Genomic DNA, 17055 nt, shown 5'->3' on the forward strand with positions numbered 1-17055 from the left:
AGGATGACTACTAACAGGAAGGAGTGTGGACGATGCAGCATGCAACTGGATCAGTTCTGTGTTCATGACATTAAAATGCTTGGAATATGGGGTGGAAATCGACTGGGATAATAGTTAGTTAGGGCATGATGAATATACATCTTTAACCACATTTTTCTCTTACTTAAAAAAATTCACTTAAAAAAACAACAAACTACTGAAATCAAAATCAACATTATTGTTAATAGTATTGTAGAAACATGGAATGTTCACCCAAAACAAATGAAGTTTCCATACGAATCATCAGGTTACTACTGCTTTGGCTACATTCTCCCACTTCTGCCTTCTACCATGCTGCTCCCTATGCCTGGTATATAACTCCCACTGTATCTCCCTCTCTTTCTCCGATAAACTTTCACAAATAGCATACACAGTAAAAAAATAAAGCCATCTCATTTTACAGCTGACAACATTAGGATTATACAGAAGTGATGAGACCGTTCAGATCCTGCCCAGAGCAAATATTGGTTTAAGAACCTCCAAACAACAATAGCCAACAGCTAAAAGTAACAAAACTGAAAATGGTGAAAAGGCCCAGGTTAAATGTCTACCAACATGTTATCCTACAGAACAGGTGCCAAGGATGATGGAAGCTTTAGTCCACCAGCATCTGGAGGGCCACAGAGATTCCAGGGATTCTGTTACTTGCTGTTTCAGTAGGTTGGAGAAAGCCCTTCAAGGCATTCATTCACACATCAAATGTTAGCACAGATTTAGGAAACCTTCTAACAGGTCAGACTATTTATTCTCATAGTACAGTACTGCCTACTCTGACTGTCAGCAGCTCTCCACAGTTTCAGAAGAGGTCTGTCCCATCACCTGCTTTGAGATCCTTTTAACTGGAGCTGCCAGGTACTGAACCTAGGACCCTCTCGATGTGAAGTACGTGCTCTACCACTGAGCTATGGATGCTCCATCATTGCTGCAAGTTGTTCCTAACCCAAAGTCAAAAAAACAAAATGGTATTTTACCTGCAATATAAATCTATGCCACAGCACTCATGAATGCCTAAGTAAAGGGTTCGGGAAAGACCATTCTTGCCTGTAACTGGTACCTCAATTAAGAAAACTCTTTCATACTAAAATAGAAGGGAGGGGAGAGGGGGAAATGTTCATTTGTTAAAAGCAGGTGAAGATTGGCAGTGTGAAATTAAAGGAGAATCTGAAAATGTTTATTTGGAGAATAATGATCTGTAGCTGATTTGGATTTCAGAGAGCAGTGCTACAAAATGGCTTCTGTACGATATGTAACACCTTGGGAAATGTATAAAATTTCTAAGACAAGTATGAGAAATGCTGGCATTGAGAGCTATCTAAAGGAGACTTTGTTCTGGTTCACACATCATATTAAACCGTAGTTGAGAACAGTGCCAGATTTACATGCAATCTGAGTGGGCTATAGCCCAAAGCCTCATAATCTGGAGAGGACTTGGCCTCTTGCCATTAAAAAAAAAACCAAAAAAAAACAGGCAAATTTTACTACCTAGGCCCAGTTGCTTAGCAACATTAAACACATGATCTATCCGTCTATGACTGCATAACAGTTACACAGGTGCCTACTTACTGTTTAATAAAGTTCATGCTTTAAAGCTACTCAAAATCAAATGATAAAGTCAATTATGAAGCAATACAAGTCCTCAGATCACTGGCTATCATTACAGCGTGCATTTTGAGAACAAGGGAGGATTATTTTATATCATTGTGAATCATAATATTTAAATTTGACTTTTGTGAAAATAATGAGTAAGCGATATAAAAGTGGTGCTAGTAAATGAAAGCGAAAACAGAACAGAAGGAAATGTTCCAACGTTTAAAGCCAATCACATCATATGGCTTTGTACAGCATGCAGAAACAGGCCTACAGAATCGCTCATATACAGAACATTCATTTTTACAAACAGAAGAAAATCAGGTGGACTATATGAGCAGTCTGAGCATACTGAAGAACAACCAGTTCACATACAGAACACAGCTTCCCAAGTACCACTACAAGTACAGAAACTTCTGGAGAAAGTGACAATGAAGTGACAGGAACTACAGCCAAAGGCACAAGGTACTGAGGGAACGTGCCATGAGATAGTTACACTGAAAGAAGCAGTTCAAGCTCATTACTGTCTTAAAGAATGGGGAAACAAAGTAAATGATCTCAGCGAAAGTCCTAGCATTACAGACACAAAAATACCAACTGTTCATGCTAATAGTAATTTCAGAGACAATAATGGCATGGGCTTATGGACCACACTAAATAACAAGGAAATATCATTCTGGATTGATAAAGGTCCATTGGAACGTCAGCACTGGATGGACCTTTTAGCACTTCAAAGTGAACATATAAAAACCAAGCCCAATTCTGCTCAAATAATTTATTCTATTCCACCAAAGTAAATGGCCTACCCTTGAGAATGGCTAGTGTATTCTCCCACAAAATGAAAGGTCTACTGCTTTGTGTGCAAACTTTTCTTTAACCAAACTAGCTCAACTACAGCTTTAGCTTCTACTGGATTTGATGACTGGCATCATGTTTATCTTGGTCAAACCCAAGGAAGCTCTAAAAATCATATGAACTCTATGCTAACGAACTTAACAAGAAAGCGTGGTCAAACGCTCACATTAAAACTCGAAGAGCAAATCAAAGCAGAGCAGGATTATTGGAGGCACATACTTCAGTGAGTTATTGTAGTGATTTGGCAGAACGTGGCTTTGCGTTTAGGGGAGCTGATGAAGCATTTGGTTCAGCAAACAATGGTAACTTTCTTGGATTGTTTGAATTAATTGCCAAAACTGATCCCTTCCAGTGTGCTCACATAAACCAGTAGGTAAAGGCTCTGGTCAGCCATTGTACTTTTCCAAAACCATATGTGATTATCCAATTGATGGTTAATACACATCAAGAAGCAATACTGAGCAACATCAAACAGACAGGTTATTTTAGTTTATCAGTAGATTCAACCCCTGATGTTTCCCATGTAGATCAATTTATTCTCATTGTTAGATATGTTTCTTTAATGATGGATTACCAGTTGAACACTTTCTGAGTTTTTACGTTCTTGACTCCTGCGCACATCAGCAGAGCACGCATAAGCCTACCTCGCTACACCCCCGTGTAGTGTAACCCTTGTTAAAAAAAAACCCTCTACATAGGGTATTGTAACTTTCATGTCACTTTTGGAAGATGTGTAAGGTAAAAAATATTTTATTCACAGACAAGGCTTGTAATATAGAGGTTTAAGCTATAAAAGCCACACAATTGTTTTATCAGCAAAATAGACCGGCTTAGCCGTTTAAGACTACTCTCACAGAAAGAGGTCAGGCAGTAAGGAGCATACAAGACTAATTGGGACATTACAGAAGAATCCAACCTTATTAGCTCTAAAAATATTTTTTTGCATTCATGCCCACTTCATAAACACCTAATTCCTGATGTCATTAAAACAAACAGAATAGCACTTTAAGAGCTGAGGAGACAATATCTCAAGTTACATCCTCTTCAGTTATGCTCTAGCTGTTAAGTCTGACCAAAGTTAAACAGACTAAATTTGAAAATGCTGCAGTAAGGAGGCTTTCAGAGCAGATTTAGCTAAACATGAGGGTCCACATTTTCATTCATTACCACACTTGCCATGGAAAGCATGCTGCCATTTTCTAATGAGCCCCTGGCTTCCTCCTAACAGAGTTTGAGTGGGTGGGGATGGTCCCAACAAAGGTGCAGCAACCATAACCCGCTCCCTAGCACCACAGTTGGGAAAGTTAGGAGCTGTTTGCTGTGTTGCTGAGCACCTTAGTGGCATAGTGCCAAGTCCCCGCCACTTTTCCCAGCTTTGAACTAGAAACTGAGGAGTAAAGGAAAAAAATAAGCCTGATCTCTGCTTCCATGACAAAGTGTTGTGGCAGTCACAATTTTTGGTATGACTACCTTGGTAAGCAAATGATGAAGTTAGAATCCCTGGGGAAAACATAAAAAAGGTTTAATAATGAAAACTGTAAGGTTTAGACAAAAGTGGTCCATGCTGTGCTTCCCAAATAACTCACCTGACCTTTAATCACTTCTAGTTCACACATTTGATTGTTCATTTTTTCAGCTGAGTCACCTGGGAATGCAAGCTATCTACCTGCATTACCCTTTGAATCTAGGCACTCTTTACCAATTGGCTATAGTAAGAGTTGGATGGAGAAGGTAAAGGGTATATATTTAGGGGGAGTCTGTGAGGGAATCAGAGCTCTGTGAACAGGCGGAGCCTCTGTGACAAATCATCACAGCAGCAGTGGCAAACCACTAGGCAAGTTCCGCACTTGTTCAAGTTCAGCAACCGGGTATGGTGGGCAGAGAAGTAAATTCACAACTTGTTTAACCAAGAGCTTAGCTTATTAAATTTAAGACTTTTTAATTCAAAATATCACAGCAGCTTTTAATTTAAAAGACTAAAGCAGTTATGAGGCTAGGAAGCAAGCAGCAGGGAGTGATATCCTATGAGCGCCATACCTATGACTATATGTCTTTGGCAGCTTGTAGTTTCATAGGATACTAAAATAGAATATAACAATTTGGGTCCTGAAAACCTATTGGGGCACTTCTAAAGGTGGGTGGAGTCAGGATTAGAACCTATACTTCTTAACACCAAAGAGACTTTCTGTTGACATTCATTATTACTAAATGCCCCAGGGTAATTCTGCTAACAGGCGCAAGTTCTAATTTTTATCAAAAGCTAGAGCAGATTCCCACTTAAAGTATTTAAACTAGCTCATACACTACCTTCTCAGTTACTTCATATACTACATGCACACTGTACATCAAGAAACCTTTTGACTAGAATCACCAATTAATAGGACTAACGGGTTTCCTTTGGGAGGGTAGGGAAACTGCAATCTGATAGTTGCAGAAAGGCAGATTGCTGTCTTTATTTGTCCAATAGCAGCATTTTTCTGCTGTTAGCAGAAAATAAATTGCTTATATATTCTCCAGAGTAACCATCACCAGTTGCAGTTGCTTGAAGAAATACACCAAGCAAGACCAAAAATGCACTGTGGAGCACAGAATCTTGTAGCAACCATATTCTTGCTATTCTCTTACGCAACACAAATAACATGATTTTAAATTCCCATATTCTGAAGAAAAAATGAATATATATGGCACGTTTCCAATAAATTTTATTTTTAGATGTTTTTAGCCATTTTGAAATGTTTTTGTTTTTTAATTGTATTGGTTTTTAACTACAGAAGTGTTTGCTGCCTGGGCTCCTTTGGGAGGATGGGCAGAATATAAATGTAATGATAAAAAAATTAAATGGTTGAACTGAGTGTAATTTCTTCATCACAATCAAAGTGCACAATCACACATGCAATTAGGAACATTTATTTCAATTTGCAGTTCACCTACCCTCACAGCAGTATTAAAGGCTTTGTGGCTCCTGTATCTCAAATGTTTGCAGTTCTGATGAGAATCCAGGTCTATATACACCTGCCTAGCCAATAAATTTTATTTTATTCCCTAGTTTATCTGCTGGTAGATACTCTGCCAACTTCTGTACCATTAACTATTAGTATTAAGCAGCAGAATATACAGGGTGAGTCCTTTAAAAGAGGCCCCGTGGATACAGAGTACACATGTTCCACGGGGCCTCTTTTAAAAGACTCACCCTGTATATGATTTGTTTTGGAGTATCAAACTCACACCACTGGATTCTCTAATCTCATGGAATTCTCTCTCCAATAAGGCTACACCAATACGACATATTTAGGCGGGGAAACCTAATAAACAATGAGAATGATTTGTGCATTGTCTACTGAACTGTTCTACGGAAAGTCATGAGAAACTCACCATAGTCTATCCAGCAAGTATATCTAGTCTGGCTATTCAGTCAGAGGGAAGAGAACAATCTGAGATGCTGCGCGCATATAATACACCTTTAAAACAGACTTGCGATTTTTTACTTGCCCCAAACACAGCAGGTACATTTGCCCTAAAACTTAGGTGCCCACTCTTTATCTCTAATTATTCATGTTCGGTATTTCCAATAGAAAAGGAAGTAGAAATTGCTGCAGTTCATGTTTGTCTGTGGTCAGGAACAGAAACAATGAGTACTCATTCACATTTTTGTTGTGGGTTTTTAAAGTCCATAAATGAAGAATAATTAATGGCACTTTTTAAACACTGTTTTGAGGGTTTCCTTTACATTGAAATGAATATAGCTTGCATAAGTTACATAACAGTTTTCTAAGCTTTGTTAAATGGTAGACAGCAAGACAAATAGCTTAACTATTTGGCAGAAACTGAACTGCGGGGAATGGAAACAGCTCTGACCTCAAAAAATAAAGGTCTCAGAATCAATATCTGAGTACAGTTCCCTCACAATATTGAGCAACCACTACCCATCAACAGGCACTTTGGATTAAGGATATATTTCTTCCTTTTTTGTATTTCTATTTGCCTTGCAATAAAAATAATCAAAGTGGCTTACAAATAATAAAAAGATGAATTAAACACCAGTAACCCAGTTAAAAAGAAGCATAAGATTCTAAACAAAGAAAAAAATTGGCCCTACTAGGTTCAGAAATTAAGCATTAAACACTGGTAAATTTGCTGTTAAGCCAGAAAAAATTGTTCATTATAGTTGTTTGGGATTTTAAAATGTTATGGTCAGGATCCCAAATGTCCAAAACCTGATTAACATGCTCCTAGAGAGACCTTTGCACTTGTGCTATTTAAACAGCAGCTCCATATGGCAAGTCATTCTTGAAATGAAGACTATCTAGAGCCCCTACATTAAGGGAACAGATTAATAAATTGTGATATATAGCCTCAATGGTTAAGTATCAAAATTTGTTCATTTATCTGACAGTAGATCAACGAAACAAATTTGAGAACTCTGGATGCCATGTATTAAATATTACAAGTTTTATCATCATTGTTAAATAGCATGGGGGACAAAATGTTCTGTGCCATTCTGCAGGGTACCAACTCCCAGGGCACCAAACAATACTCATGCCCCCCACCCAGCACATTCTAATAATGGCCTTAAAGCTGGGAATGGTATCACTGTAATACAGTGCCCCCAACCTCACATCCTTCAGCCACTCTAGGAGGATACCTTGGTCAACAATAACAAAAGTTGTGGAGAGATCAAGGAGAACAAGCAGGATTTCACTGCAGTCACTTCCTCTGTTTCTCACCCAAGGAGATACTGCTATTAGGACATTTCATATAATAATAAAATTGTAGAGTTGGAAGGTACCCAAAAGGGTCATCTAGTCCAACCCCCTGCAATGGAATCATAGCTTTTATATTAACATGCACAGGAGGAAGCTGCAATTCCTATTGATGTCCCTGGGACTGACAGCAAACTGTGTATAACTAATATCCAAATGTATTTTCACTTCCTAATTACATCCAAAAAATGTTTATTTTTCTGAACCTTTAAAAACATATGCAAGTTTCTTCTATCTCTACAAGGCAATAGACTTCAGCATCATCTGCTTCAGATAATGAAATTTTGTTTACTACAAAGCTGATGAGTTTATTTTCAAACTTTCTCTATACATTACAATCACATTTTACGTGGAGGTTCAGTTCCAAGGGTTCCACACATACACAAAAATTGTGCATATCCAAATCTTTGCAGCCACATGGCAGCTAGCAGCTGTACTGTGTGCTGAGTGGGCCTTGCCCAGCAATCAAGGCAGAGAGCCTAAAAGCTCTTTTCGTGTCAGGTCAGCATGGGTTTTCCCACCCAAAAAGAGCTTTTGAGCTCTCTGACTTGCTTCCAGGGCAATGCCCACCCAGCACGCAGGTTCTGGGAGGCCAGGGATGCACATGCAAGATTTTGCAGAAACTCACACAAGCATGCCAAAACTGCCATGTCAAGTGGGCCTTGCCCCCCAAGCAAGGCAAAGAGTTTAAAAGCTCTTCACGTGCCGGGTAACCCAAGCGGACCCAGTGCATAAAGAGTTTTTAAGCTCTCTGCCTTGCTTAGATTTAACGTGTGCAATTTAAACCAGTCTGCCTTCAACTGCATATTGGTGAAATTACACAAATTAAGTGTGTATAAGATGCAATTGTTCTGCATGTTTTTCTATTTTCCCAAGGGTCATGTAGGTATGGCTCAGACTGACTTCCCTAATGTTAGCTATCATATAAAAGAAAGATATAGAGGCAGAAAGGGTAAAAGATGAAGAGTCCCACTGAAATCCAGGAAAAGTCGAAAACTTCTGCTTCCCCACCCCAACAGAGCAGGATTCCAATCAACTTTACGGCCAATTGCAGCACATCAAACACATTATATAAACCCTGTCCCGGAAGGCCATCTCACAGATAACAATACATGACCTCCTGCCTAAAAAAAAATTACAGTACACAAGTGGGGATTTTGGTAGTTGAAACTCTTGGTCCTTTGTACAAGCACCATACCCAAGGTTACTATTTCTCAGAAACCTCACTCAGATTATTTATTTTATTTATTTAAACAATATATATAACCACTTCACTTCAGTTTACAAAAATACAAAAAATAAAAATCATTTAAAATTATAAAATCTAACATCAATTAAAATGCCTGCTGGAATAGACTTAAGTAGGTACTGGAAAGTTGGGGGGGGGGGCTGTCTGACCTCAACTGAAAAGGAATTCCATAAACTTGGGCCCACAATACTAAATGTACAGCTCCTGGTGAACACGAGCCATGCATCCAAGCGATAGAGGACCACTAACAGTGACTTCCATGAAAACCTCGGTGATCATTCAAAGATCTAAAGAATCAGGTAGTCCTTGAGGTGGACTCAAATTGTTAAGAGCCTTGTAAATTAACACACAAGGACCTTCAACCTGGCCCAACAGCGTATAGGCAGCCTTACCTCTTTTTTATACCTTTTAAGCAGCCAGTACAGACTTTTGAGCACTGGCGTTATCTGCTGGTGATAGTCTGCCTTCTCAACAGTCTAGCAAAAGCATTTTGTACTAGCTGGAGACTCTGACCCAGGCCCAAGGATACCCCCACATAGAGCACATAGCAATAATCAAGTCTTTAGGTTACAAATGCATTGATCACTGTGGCCAGACTATCCCTAACCAAGAACAGCAGCAGCTGGCATACCAGCTGTAAAAGGTACTCCAACCAGAGATCACCTCAGCTTCCAGTGAAAAAGATGGATCCAGGGCCACCCTCCAAACCTGTTTTTTCAGAGGATCTACAACCCCATCCAGAACAGGTAGCTGGCCCATCTTGTGGACATAAGAACTATCAACTCAAAGTGCCTCTGTCTTCCTAGGGTTGAAGTTCAGTTCACTGGCCCTCACCCAGCCCACTCAAGATTATTATGGAGAAGTAGAGCTGTGTGTCATCAGATACCAAACACACAGTAAGAACTTCAATTACCATACAAGGTAAGCAATGCACTTTGAATATTTGGCTGTTGATTTTTTAAAAGAAAGAAAGAAAGAAAATGAACTACTCACTGTAAGACTGGTAACTCTGAAGTAATCATGATGTAGGCCACTATGTTTTAAAACCCAACGAGTATCTTGTGGTGACGTCTTTATCAGCCAATCTCGTAATTATTTTCAAGAAATCTCCAAATCCAGCCTATTAAATAAAAAAGGTAGTTAAGAACCACAATTCTGAAATGAAACTGTAGATTCAATAAACCAAAGGATAGGGAGAAGACTCTCTCGATCAAAGTCATGTGTATTTTCCAAATGTGAGGTAGAGGATCTTCCACATTGTGAATGTACAAAAAGTGGGTGGATTTTTCAGTCAGGATTATACATGTTTTTCTAGTTCTGGCCAATATAATATTTAGTGTTCTGAATGCACAAAACCAATGGGAAGCATTTCACAGCATCTTAATCATAACCTCATGTGAAAAATGCATATTCAACTGTTCATTTTATATATCAATTGTTAACTGGGTGACATATAAAAAGGTAACAGTTTACAAATCCAAATAAATAAAAATCTAAAGCACACTTAAAACAATAATTTTAAATAAAAGAAATAGTTTTAAAACTGCAAAAAGTAAAAATACAAGGCCAAAGGTTCCAGAGAGTTAAACAATCACATAAAAACACAGCATATCAGAAATTAAAAGTAGAGCATTAAAAAGGCCTGTAAAAATAGTACTGCTTTTAGGTGTTGAAATGAACTACCGTATATATGGCTGGTTTGCATATGATAAACCACAGTTTGTCTTAAGCCATGTGTTTTTTGTGAACCCCCCATCCCTCGCCATGCAACTTGCATGGCTTCTCTCCCTGCCGCAGGGTGGCCGTACAGTTCTAATAAACCATAGTATGGTTTGTCATTAGGGTTCAAAATTCGCAGGGCACCAGGTGCCTTTTGCTAAAGATTCTCCATTTGCAAGCACCTCAGAAAGTCTGGGTGCCATTTTTTGCACCTGGCTGACATTCAAGGATTACTGAAATGAATGCACTTTGAAGCCTCCAAGCATATGTTAAGGACAAACAATATGTTAAGGAGTTTAACAATAAAGAGTGGAGTGTTTTGGAGACTGAAGTACGGTACCAATATTTTTATTGTAAACACCAAATTAAACATGTATTGACGATTTCTGCTAAAAATGTTTTATTAACAATGTGCCACTTGTGTGAATTGCGTATTAGTTCATGCTTATCAAAATAATAAATAAATAGTGTTGCCGGCCCACTTGTCCCCCAAAGGGGCGACTAGACATTCTGTTTGGTGCCCACAACCCAGGTCCCAGAAGCCATTTGGCTTCTAGGTTTTCTATCCCAGTTTCTAACACTGCTTGTCATGTTAACTGAACTTGAACGGTAGCTTGTTTGTTTCAACCAAACCTCGAATGGTACGCCAAAAGTAAACCAACAGCAAGCCTTTATTTCTGGCTTACTGTTTGTGGTTTGTTTGAAACAAACCATGATTTGGGTTTGAATAATACAGCAAGAAACATTATGGCCTGTTTGAGCCATGCTGGCACTACATGGGGACCCACACAGCCGCGAGAGACACATTCACAATTAAACCATTGGTTTAAGACAAACTATGGTTTATCATAGTATGATAACCAGGCCACTGCACTTCATCAGCATAATTTGGACACTGCACAGTTCAAACTTCTGATATGGCCTATGGGGGGGGGGGGAATTATTTAGAGGCAAATAGGAAGCATGCTTAGCCTGGTGACATATACTTTTAAATCACCATTCAATAACCACAATCAACCACAAACTTAATTAGCTTGCCAGAAGCAGTACAATTCCTTAAGGTTTTCCCAAAAGCATTGTTTGCCTTGTAACACAACTATTGTTTTCTTTCTTTTTGCAATTCTTTTTTGCCTTTCTTCCACCTTGCAATGCTTGCATTAATGCTCTTTCCCCTCTAGTTTCATGAATTCCCATGCAGTATTGTATCAAATACTTTATAACAGGGTGGTCCAACAGCAACATTTGATGCCCCCTCCAGATATTAAAAATGACGTGGCTGTTATATTATTTTTGACCTTAGCACAATAATTTAACCTCCACAATATAAGAATGGATCTATACACCATACATCAAACAGTCTTGGATGAAACTGATTATGTTTACCAGTCTGAGTTCAGGCCTGGTTTGGGGACAGAATCAGCCTTTTTCACCCTGATGGATGACCTTCAGAAGGGTGATCGGAGTCGTGTGATCCTGTTAACTCTCCTAAATCTCTTAGCAGCTTTTGTGGTCATTGACCAGAGATCCTCGTTAGTATTTCACGCCTCCGATGCTGCAGATGTGATTGGTATAAATCACATGCCTGACTGGGAAGAGTGTGGGAATGGAAGACAGTCTGATCTCTTCCGCTGTATGTACTACTGTACTGTACTTTTGCTTTTACTTGTCCTATTTTCCCTCTCGGAGCTGGAGAGAGGACGCCATGATTCCTTTGACTGTACATAGTGTGTAAATAAATACATAAAATAAATACATAGATTAGCTCTACGATGTCTCATGCTTCTTGCTGTGTTATGCCAGAAGATTAGTGTGCATACATCTTTTGATATATGTCGCTGAAGCACACTGGAGAAGAAGGGAAATGCCTTTTTCAGAGCTGCACATACCGGAGGACGCTCAGAGTTTGGGGCTGTAGGGGCACCTATTTCAAAATTAATAATTCCAGTCCAATGCAGGCCCTTTATGTTCACTCATCTGAATATTTTCCCCTCAGCTTTTGTCAACGGCAGATATTTAAACATCCTCAGAAACGATAGACATTGCAGATTTTTAAAAATATGCCAGACATAGTATAACATATTCTTTTCTACTACCCACTGTGCAACCAGCTATGCTATCCCCCTTTTAGGGTAGTTTTAACATCGCGACACAATGAAAGTATGACATTAACCCGGAAGTAACTGCAAGGGTGACTAAGTTTTTATCAATAGTATCTCTCAGAGTGGTGAATGGCACTATTTAGCGGGAAGAAACTCCAATAAAAATCCTCGTTATTACATATGTTTACATGGCTGTTTATTTGTATCTATTTTAAAATTTCATATATGGATGTTTTATGGCGGCTTGTGTTTATAATGCCTAGTACAGGTTTGGCGAAGTAAGTCCTAAACCAGTGCCTGTATGCAGTCATGCATTAGATGGGGCTAATAAATATTGATTCCGAGGTCCAAGAATTGGATAGTGTAACAACTCTGGATAGTGGTACACTCCCTCTGAAAAAGCAGGTGCTCCTGGATCCATTGTTATCAAAGGCCCAGGTGACGTCACATGGTTCAGAGCATCCATTACCAATTTCAGTTGGTGCTCTAATTATGGCTGTTTCTGGACTGGGATAACCCTTCCACAGTGGTGCATACAGTGATAAGCTCATTATTAGAAAACCGCAATGCACCTGCTTCAGAAGCCACAGCTAGTGCAAAGTGTGGCTGCTAGAGTTCTTAAGAGGGACACCTGGCAGTATACATATTACAACTGCTGAAATATCTGCACTGGATGTCTATGTAATGTCAAGCCAAGTTTAAGGTTTTTTTGTTGACATTTAAAGGCCTAAATAACTTGGGACCAGGATACCTAAGCAGAGCCCTCCCCTGATACAGTAGAAGCTGATCTTTTAAGAACTTCTGATGAGACACATTGTTTGTTTCACAACTAATGGATTGTCACCTGGAGAAACCATGAAGGAGACCTTTTCAGTGGTAACACCCTCCCTCAGTTAAGTTACGTGGGGGAGATGGTGATGACTTTTAAACACCAGTAAAAAACCTAGGTTTTTCTGGATTCTCTTAATTTTTAATTCTTTGTTTTGTAAACTGCTCTACTTTGTTTATGATTTACAATTGTGTGTTGTTTTCATCTTAGGAAATTTTATTGAATGTTGCTGTATTTTTGTTTCCTTCTAAACTACAGATAGTATTTATTCATTAAAATTAATGTAACAATTTAGCTAACCATTCAAACATGCCCAAATGAAGAAAAAAAATGTAAAAGCCACATCCAGAAAGCTAAAACTTTAAATTTGCTACACATCCAGCTTTTGAAAATAATGGCAATATCACAGGAGCTCTGCTCCTCCATGGTAAGCTACCCCTCTCAACAACCAGAGGACAGTAAATAATTACTATTTGTTGGTTTCAGATGTAATACTACTGCAGAAAAACCCTTGATGAAAGTATTTCATCACAAAGTTAGCATTATGCACCTTAACCAAGAGCTCTAAATTTAGAATGGAAGATCAAGTCATACCAATGACTGCAGTCCAATAGAGTTCTCAGAAGAAAATATTGCTGCCCTTTACTTGGTGCCTATGCCAAAGTTATCTTAATAAATCATTGCATTTAGCAATTCACCCAGCAACTACATACAGGGGCTAGCATATGCAAGTGGGCGTATGGAATTCCAAGACAGTGGGTAAGCAAACTGGCAGAGGAGAGTGGGTGTGATCCATTCTTCTTCTATCAACCAGTAGAGTAAAAAGTCACTTTAAAAAATAAATATAAGAGACATATGGCCTAGTTTACACTGAACACTTATGCTAAGTGCTATGTGTGAACCCTGCCCACACCTTAACTATGCTTTGTTTACTGCCAACAAATCACAATCTTAAGGCATGTTTTGTTGCTGACTTATGAACTTTGGTTTAAGTATGACTTGATATTACATATAAATCTATCACCCTTCCCTAACCATAGTCCTACCCCAGGTGCTCACCAACAAATGCATGAGGCAAGAGCAATTAGAAAACAAAACAAAACTTTGGAGAAATGAACTATGATTTGTTTGATCATCTGTTGGAGAACTCATGGTTAACTATGGTTTAAACAAACCACAGCTTTTCTGCAAATCAGACCAGTATTTCTATGTTGGCTACAGAGGAAGGAGCTTCATTTTCTCTGCAGCCAGCCTTAGAAGGTTCATTCTTATTTATAACCCTGCTTTAATATCTAGCTTATGAAACAAATAGATGTCATGGTTCCAGGACACCAACTGCTCTATATATCAAGTGCTCAATCATGCAGTTTTCTGCATTCAGTGGCCCAGATTCAATTTTTAAAATGCAGCATCATAGCATCTCACGCACTGAATCAGTGTACTTTGATCTTCAGGGGTCAAGCAAAAAGAATAGCTTCAACTCAATGTACAAGCTGAGCAAACTAAGATAAAAAGAAAATTGAACCACTAAGAACAAAAATAAATAAATGACCAGATACACATAAAATACATACTATCCTTTCATTTTCAATAGCTTTAATTTATTTATTTTTTGCAGGGGAGACTCTAGAAAATCTTGGTTCTGTATTTAAGCATCAGCAATTCTACTAACATATCACATTCCATAGATCAATTTACCATCGCTGTTGAAATTACAGTAATTTCCAATGTGGATTCCATGGGGTTTCATCACTCTCATTCCTGGCTTCTATATTTCTTCTCTCTCCATCAGGCATATTAGCGTGCATTAACAGCCAGATCATATATACACAACATTCCCTGTGACCTACTAGGAAGTTGCTATAGCAACCACTGCTTTCTGCAATACATGTTATGCATTTTAAGTACCATCAGAGTGGATATAACATGCCTGTCATTAGCAAGCACAACTCATAATAGCTCAAAATGAAAGATACTCCAACAGGAAGTATATTTTGCATGTGGAAATCTTGTGAAGCTTGTTATTTTCAACATATATTCTAATGCAATGTTCTAAGCTAAGGATAAAGATGGAACAAATCTGATACAGCCCTAAATCAGTTTGTATTCTATATAAGCACTGAAAGATTAATGATACAATTTATTTTAAAAATTGTTTTCTCATACCCAGCCTTCCTCCTGCCTCAGGATTACTTACAACTTTTTAAAGCATAATTATTATTTTTAAAAAAATAATAATTAAAACCATCAACAGACCAATGATAATCTTTAAAAAAAACAATGCATTCTACTAAAAATGAGCAATTAGCAATGAAAAGCCTAGTGAAATACAAATGTTTTTAATATACCTAAACATTGCTAATGTGAGAGGTAACCAAATCTCAGTCAGGAGGAAGTTCAAAAGCCAGGGGCCACCACTGTGCTTCATGCCACTGCTACACAGGCTTCACCCACTGAAAGCACCACCAACAGGACTTTCCTTGCAGATATATGGGAGAGGTTAAGTCCTTCAAGTACTCAGGCCCCAAGTTGCACAGGGATCATGCTACTAGGAGGCAACCCAGAAACAAAGAAACCAATCAGAGCTATTGACTACAGGCATCTATAACCTCGTACATCAACTCTGAAGGGAAGCGCTTTTTACATTAGCATGAACAGCAAAAGGGACATTTAGTACAAGGTGGCCATCCTATTGCTGTGTTCCCAAGTTTAGGGGATGCCACTGAGCTCCAGTCTTTTTGATAAGCAGAACGGCAACAACCAAAGTCAACAGTTTACAGGAGGAAGATGACAACTCCAAGTTAAATCCTGGTCTCATAGGGTACTATTCAACTAAGTTTTAATCAGAGGAAATGCACTGAAATTAATGGCCTAACTTAGTTGTGTTCATTGATTTCAATGGATCTACTCTGAGTAAAATTAGTTGAATAGCATCCAGTATAATCCCCCTCTTTTCTTCAAGGAACATGGTGCACACAATTTGTTCAATCCTCTTTTTGTTTGGAAGCAGGAACAATGGTTGTATCATTAAAGTTAATATTTTAAAAGCCAAAAGGCAAGAAACCCAAATTATAATGAAAATCAATTAAATCATCTTGTAAGTACTTTTCTGCAGTTTTACTAATGCAATGTTGCTTTCTATCTCTGCACAGGAATGTTCTTGGAACCTCCCTGAATATGAATCTCAGCTTTACTTTAAGTATTTCTCAATTTATCGCAGATAAATCACAGATTTCAAATCAATTGCCACATAGTCTAAAACAGACAACAAATACAGTAAATTTATTTCCTAATTTGTTCAAAATTTGAGCTAGCAATCAAGTCTTAAACGAAATGCCTCCTTTCAGTCCCCTAAGATACCTAGCACAGAATTTTCTGCCTATTGGGGCATTTGAACACAATGCTAAATGAACACGTTATGGTTATCATCACTGTGGTAATCCTTTAATCCTAACATCAGCTGCATCACAGCACAAAGCATGTAACATACACACCTATCTATTGCAAGTGGCCACTTACAAAGATCTGTGCCCTTATTCCTCTCTTCGCAAATCCCTTCTTTCCCTATGTAATAATCATCAGTGAAAAGAACTGGCCTTTTGAATCATCAGTGACAAGAACTGGCCTTTTGATGTCTTGGCTATGGTGCTGTTTCCCCAGAGGAAAGGATGGGAATATTTGCCGGTGCTCTTTTTGTCATCTATCAGCTACCTTCAAATCTAACTTAGGTGAATCAAAAACTGATTGCCTTATCCTGGCAACTATGCTTGAAACAAAGAGAAAGCCTACTGGCTTTCTAAATCTGAATTCCTATGATAGCAAGGTTATGTGCAGCACAAATATTATTTAGAATGTATGCATTATTTTATTATTGTGACAATACTTAGCAGGATTATAATTTGTTAAGACAGAACAGAA

At 38.4% G+C, this 17055-nt stretch overlaps 1 protein-coding gene across 1 annotated transcript in view; it reads right to left on the reverse strand.

Annotated features, from left to right (window-relative positions):
* The window catches only part of STAG1 (STAG1 cohesin complex component), a 113277-nt gene that overhangs the window by 70914 nt on the left and 25308 nt on the right, over window positions 1-17055 (reverse strand). The window contains exon 2 of the mRNA XM_081006661.1: window positions 9484-9610. Coding sequence (XP_080862787.1) covers window positions 9484-9512 — 29 coding nt within the window. The 5' untranslated portion in view covers window positions 9513-9610. The remainder of the gene's footprint in view (window positions 1-9483; window positions 9611-17055) is intronic.

Source organism: Podarcis pityusensis (assembly GCF_964106645.2).
Source record: "Podarcis pityusensis genome assembly, chromosome: 5".
NCBI lineage: Eukaryota > Metazoa > Chordata > Lepidosauria > Squamata > Lacertidae > Podarcis > Podarcis pityusensis.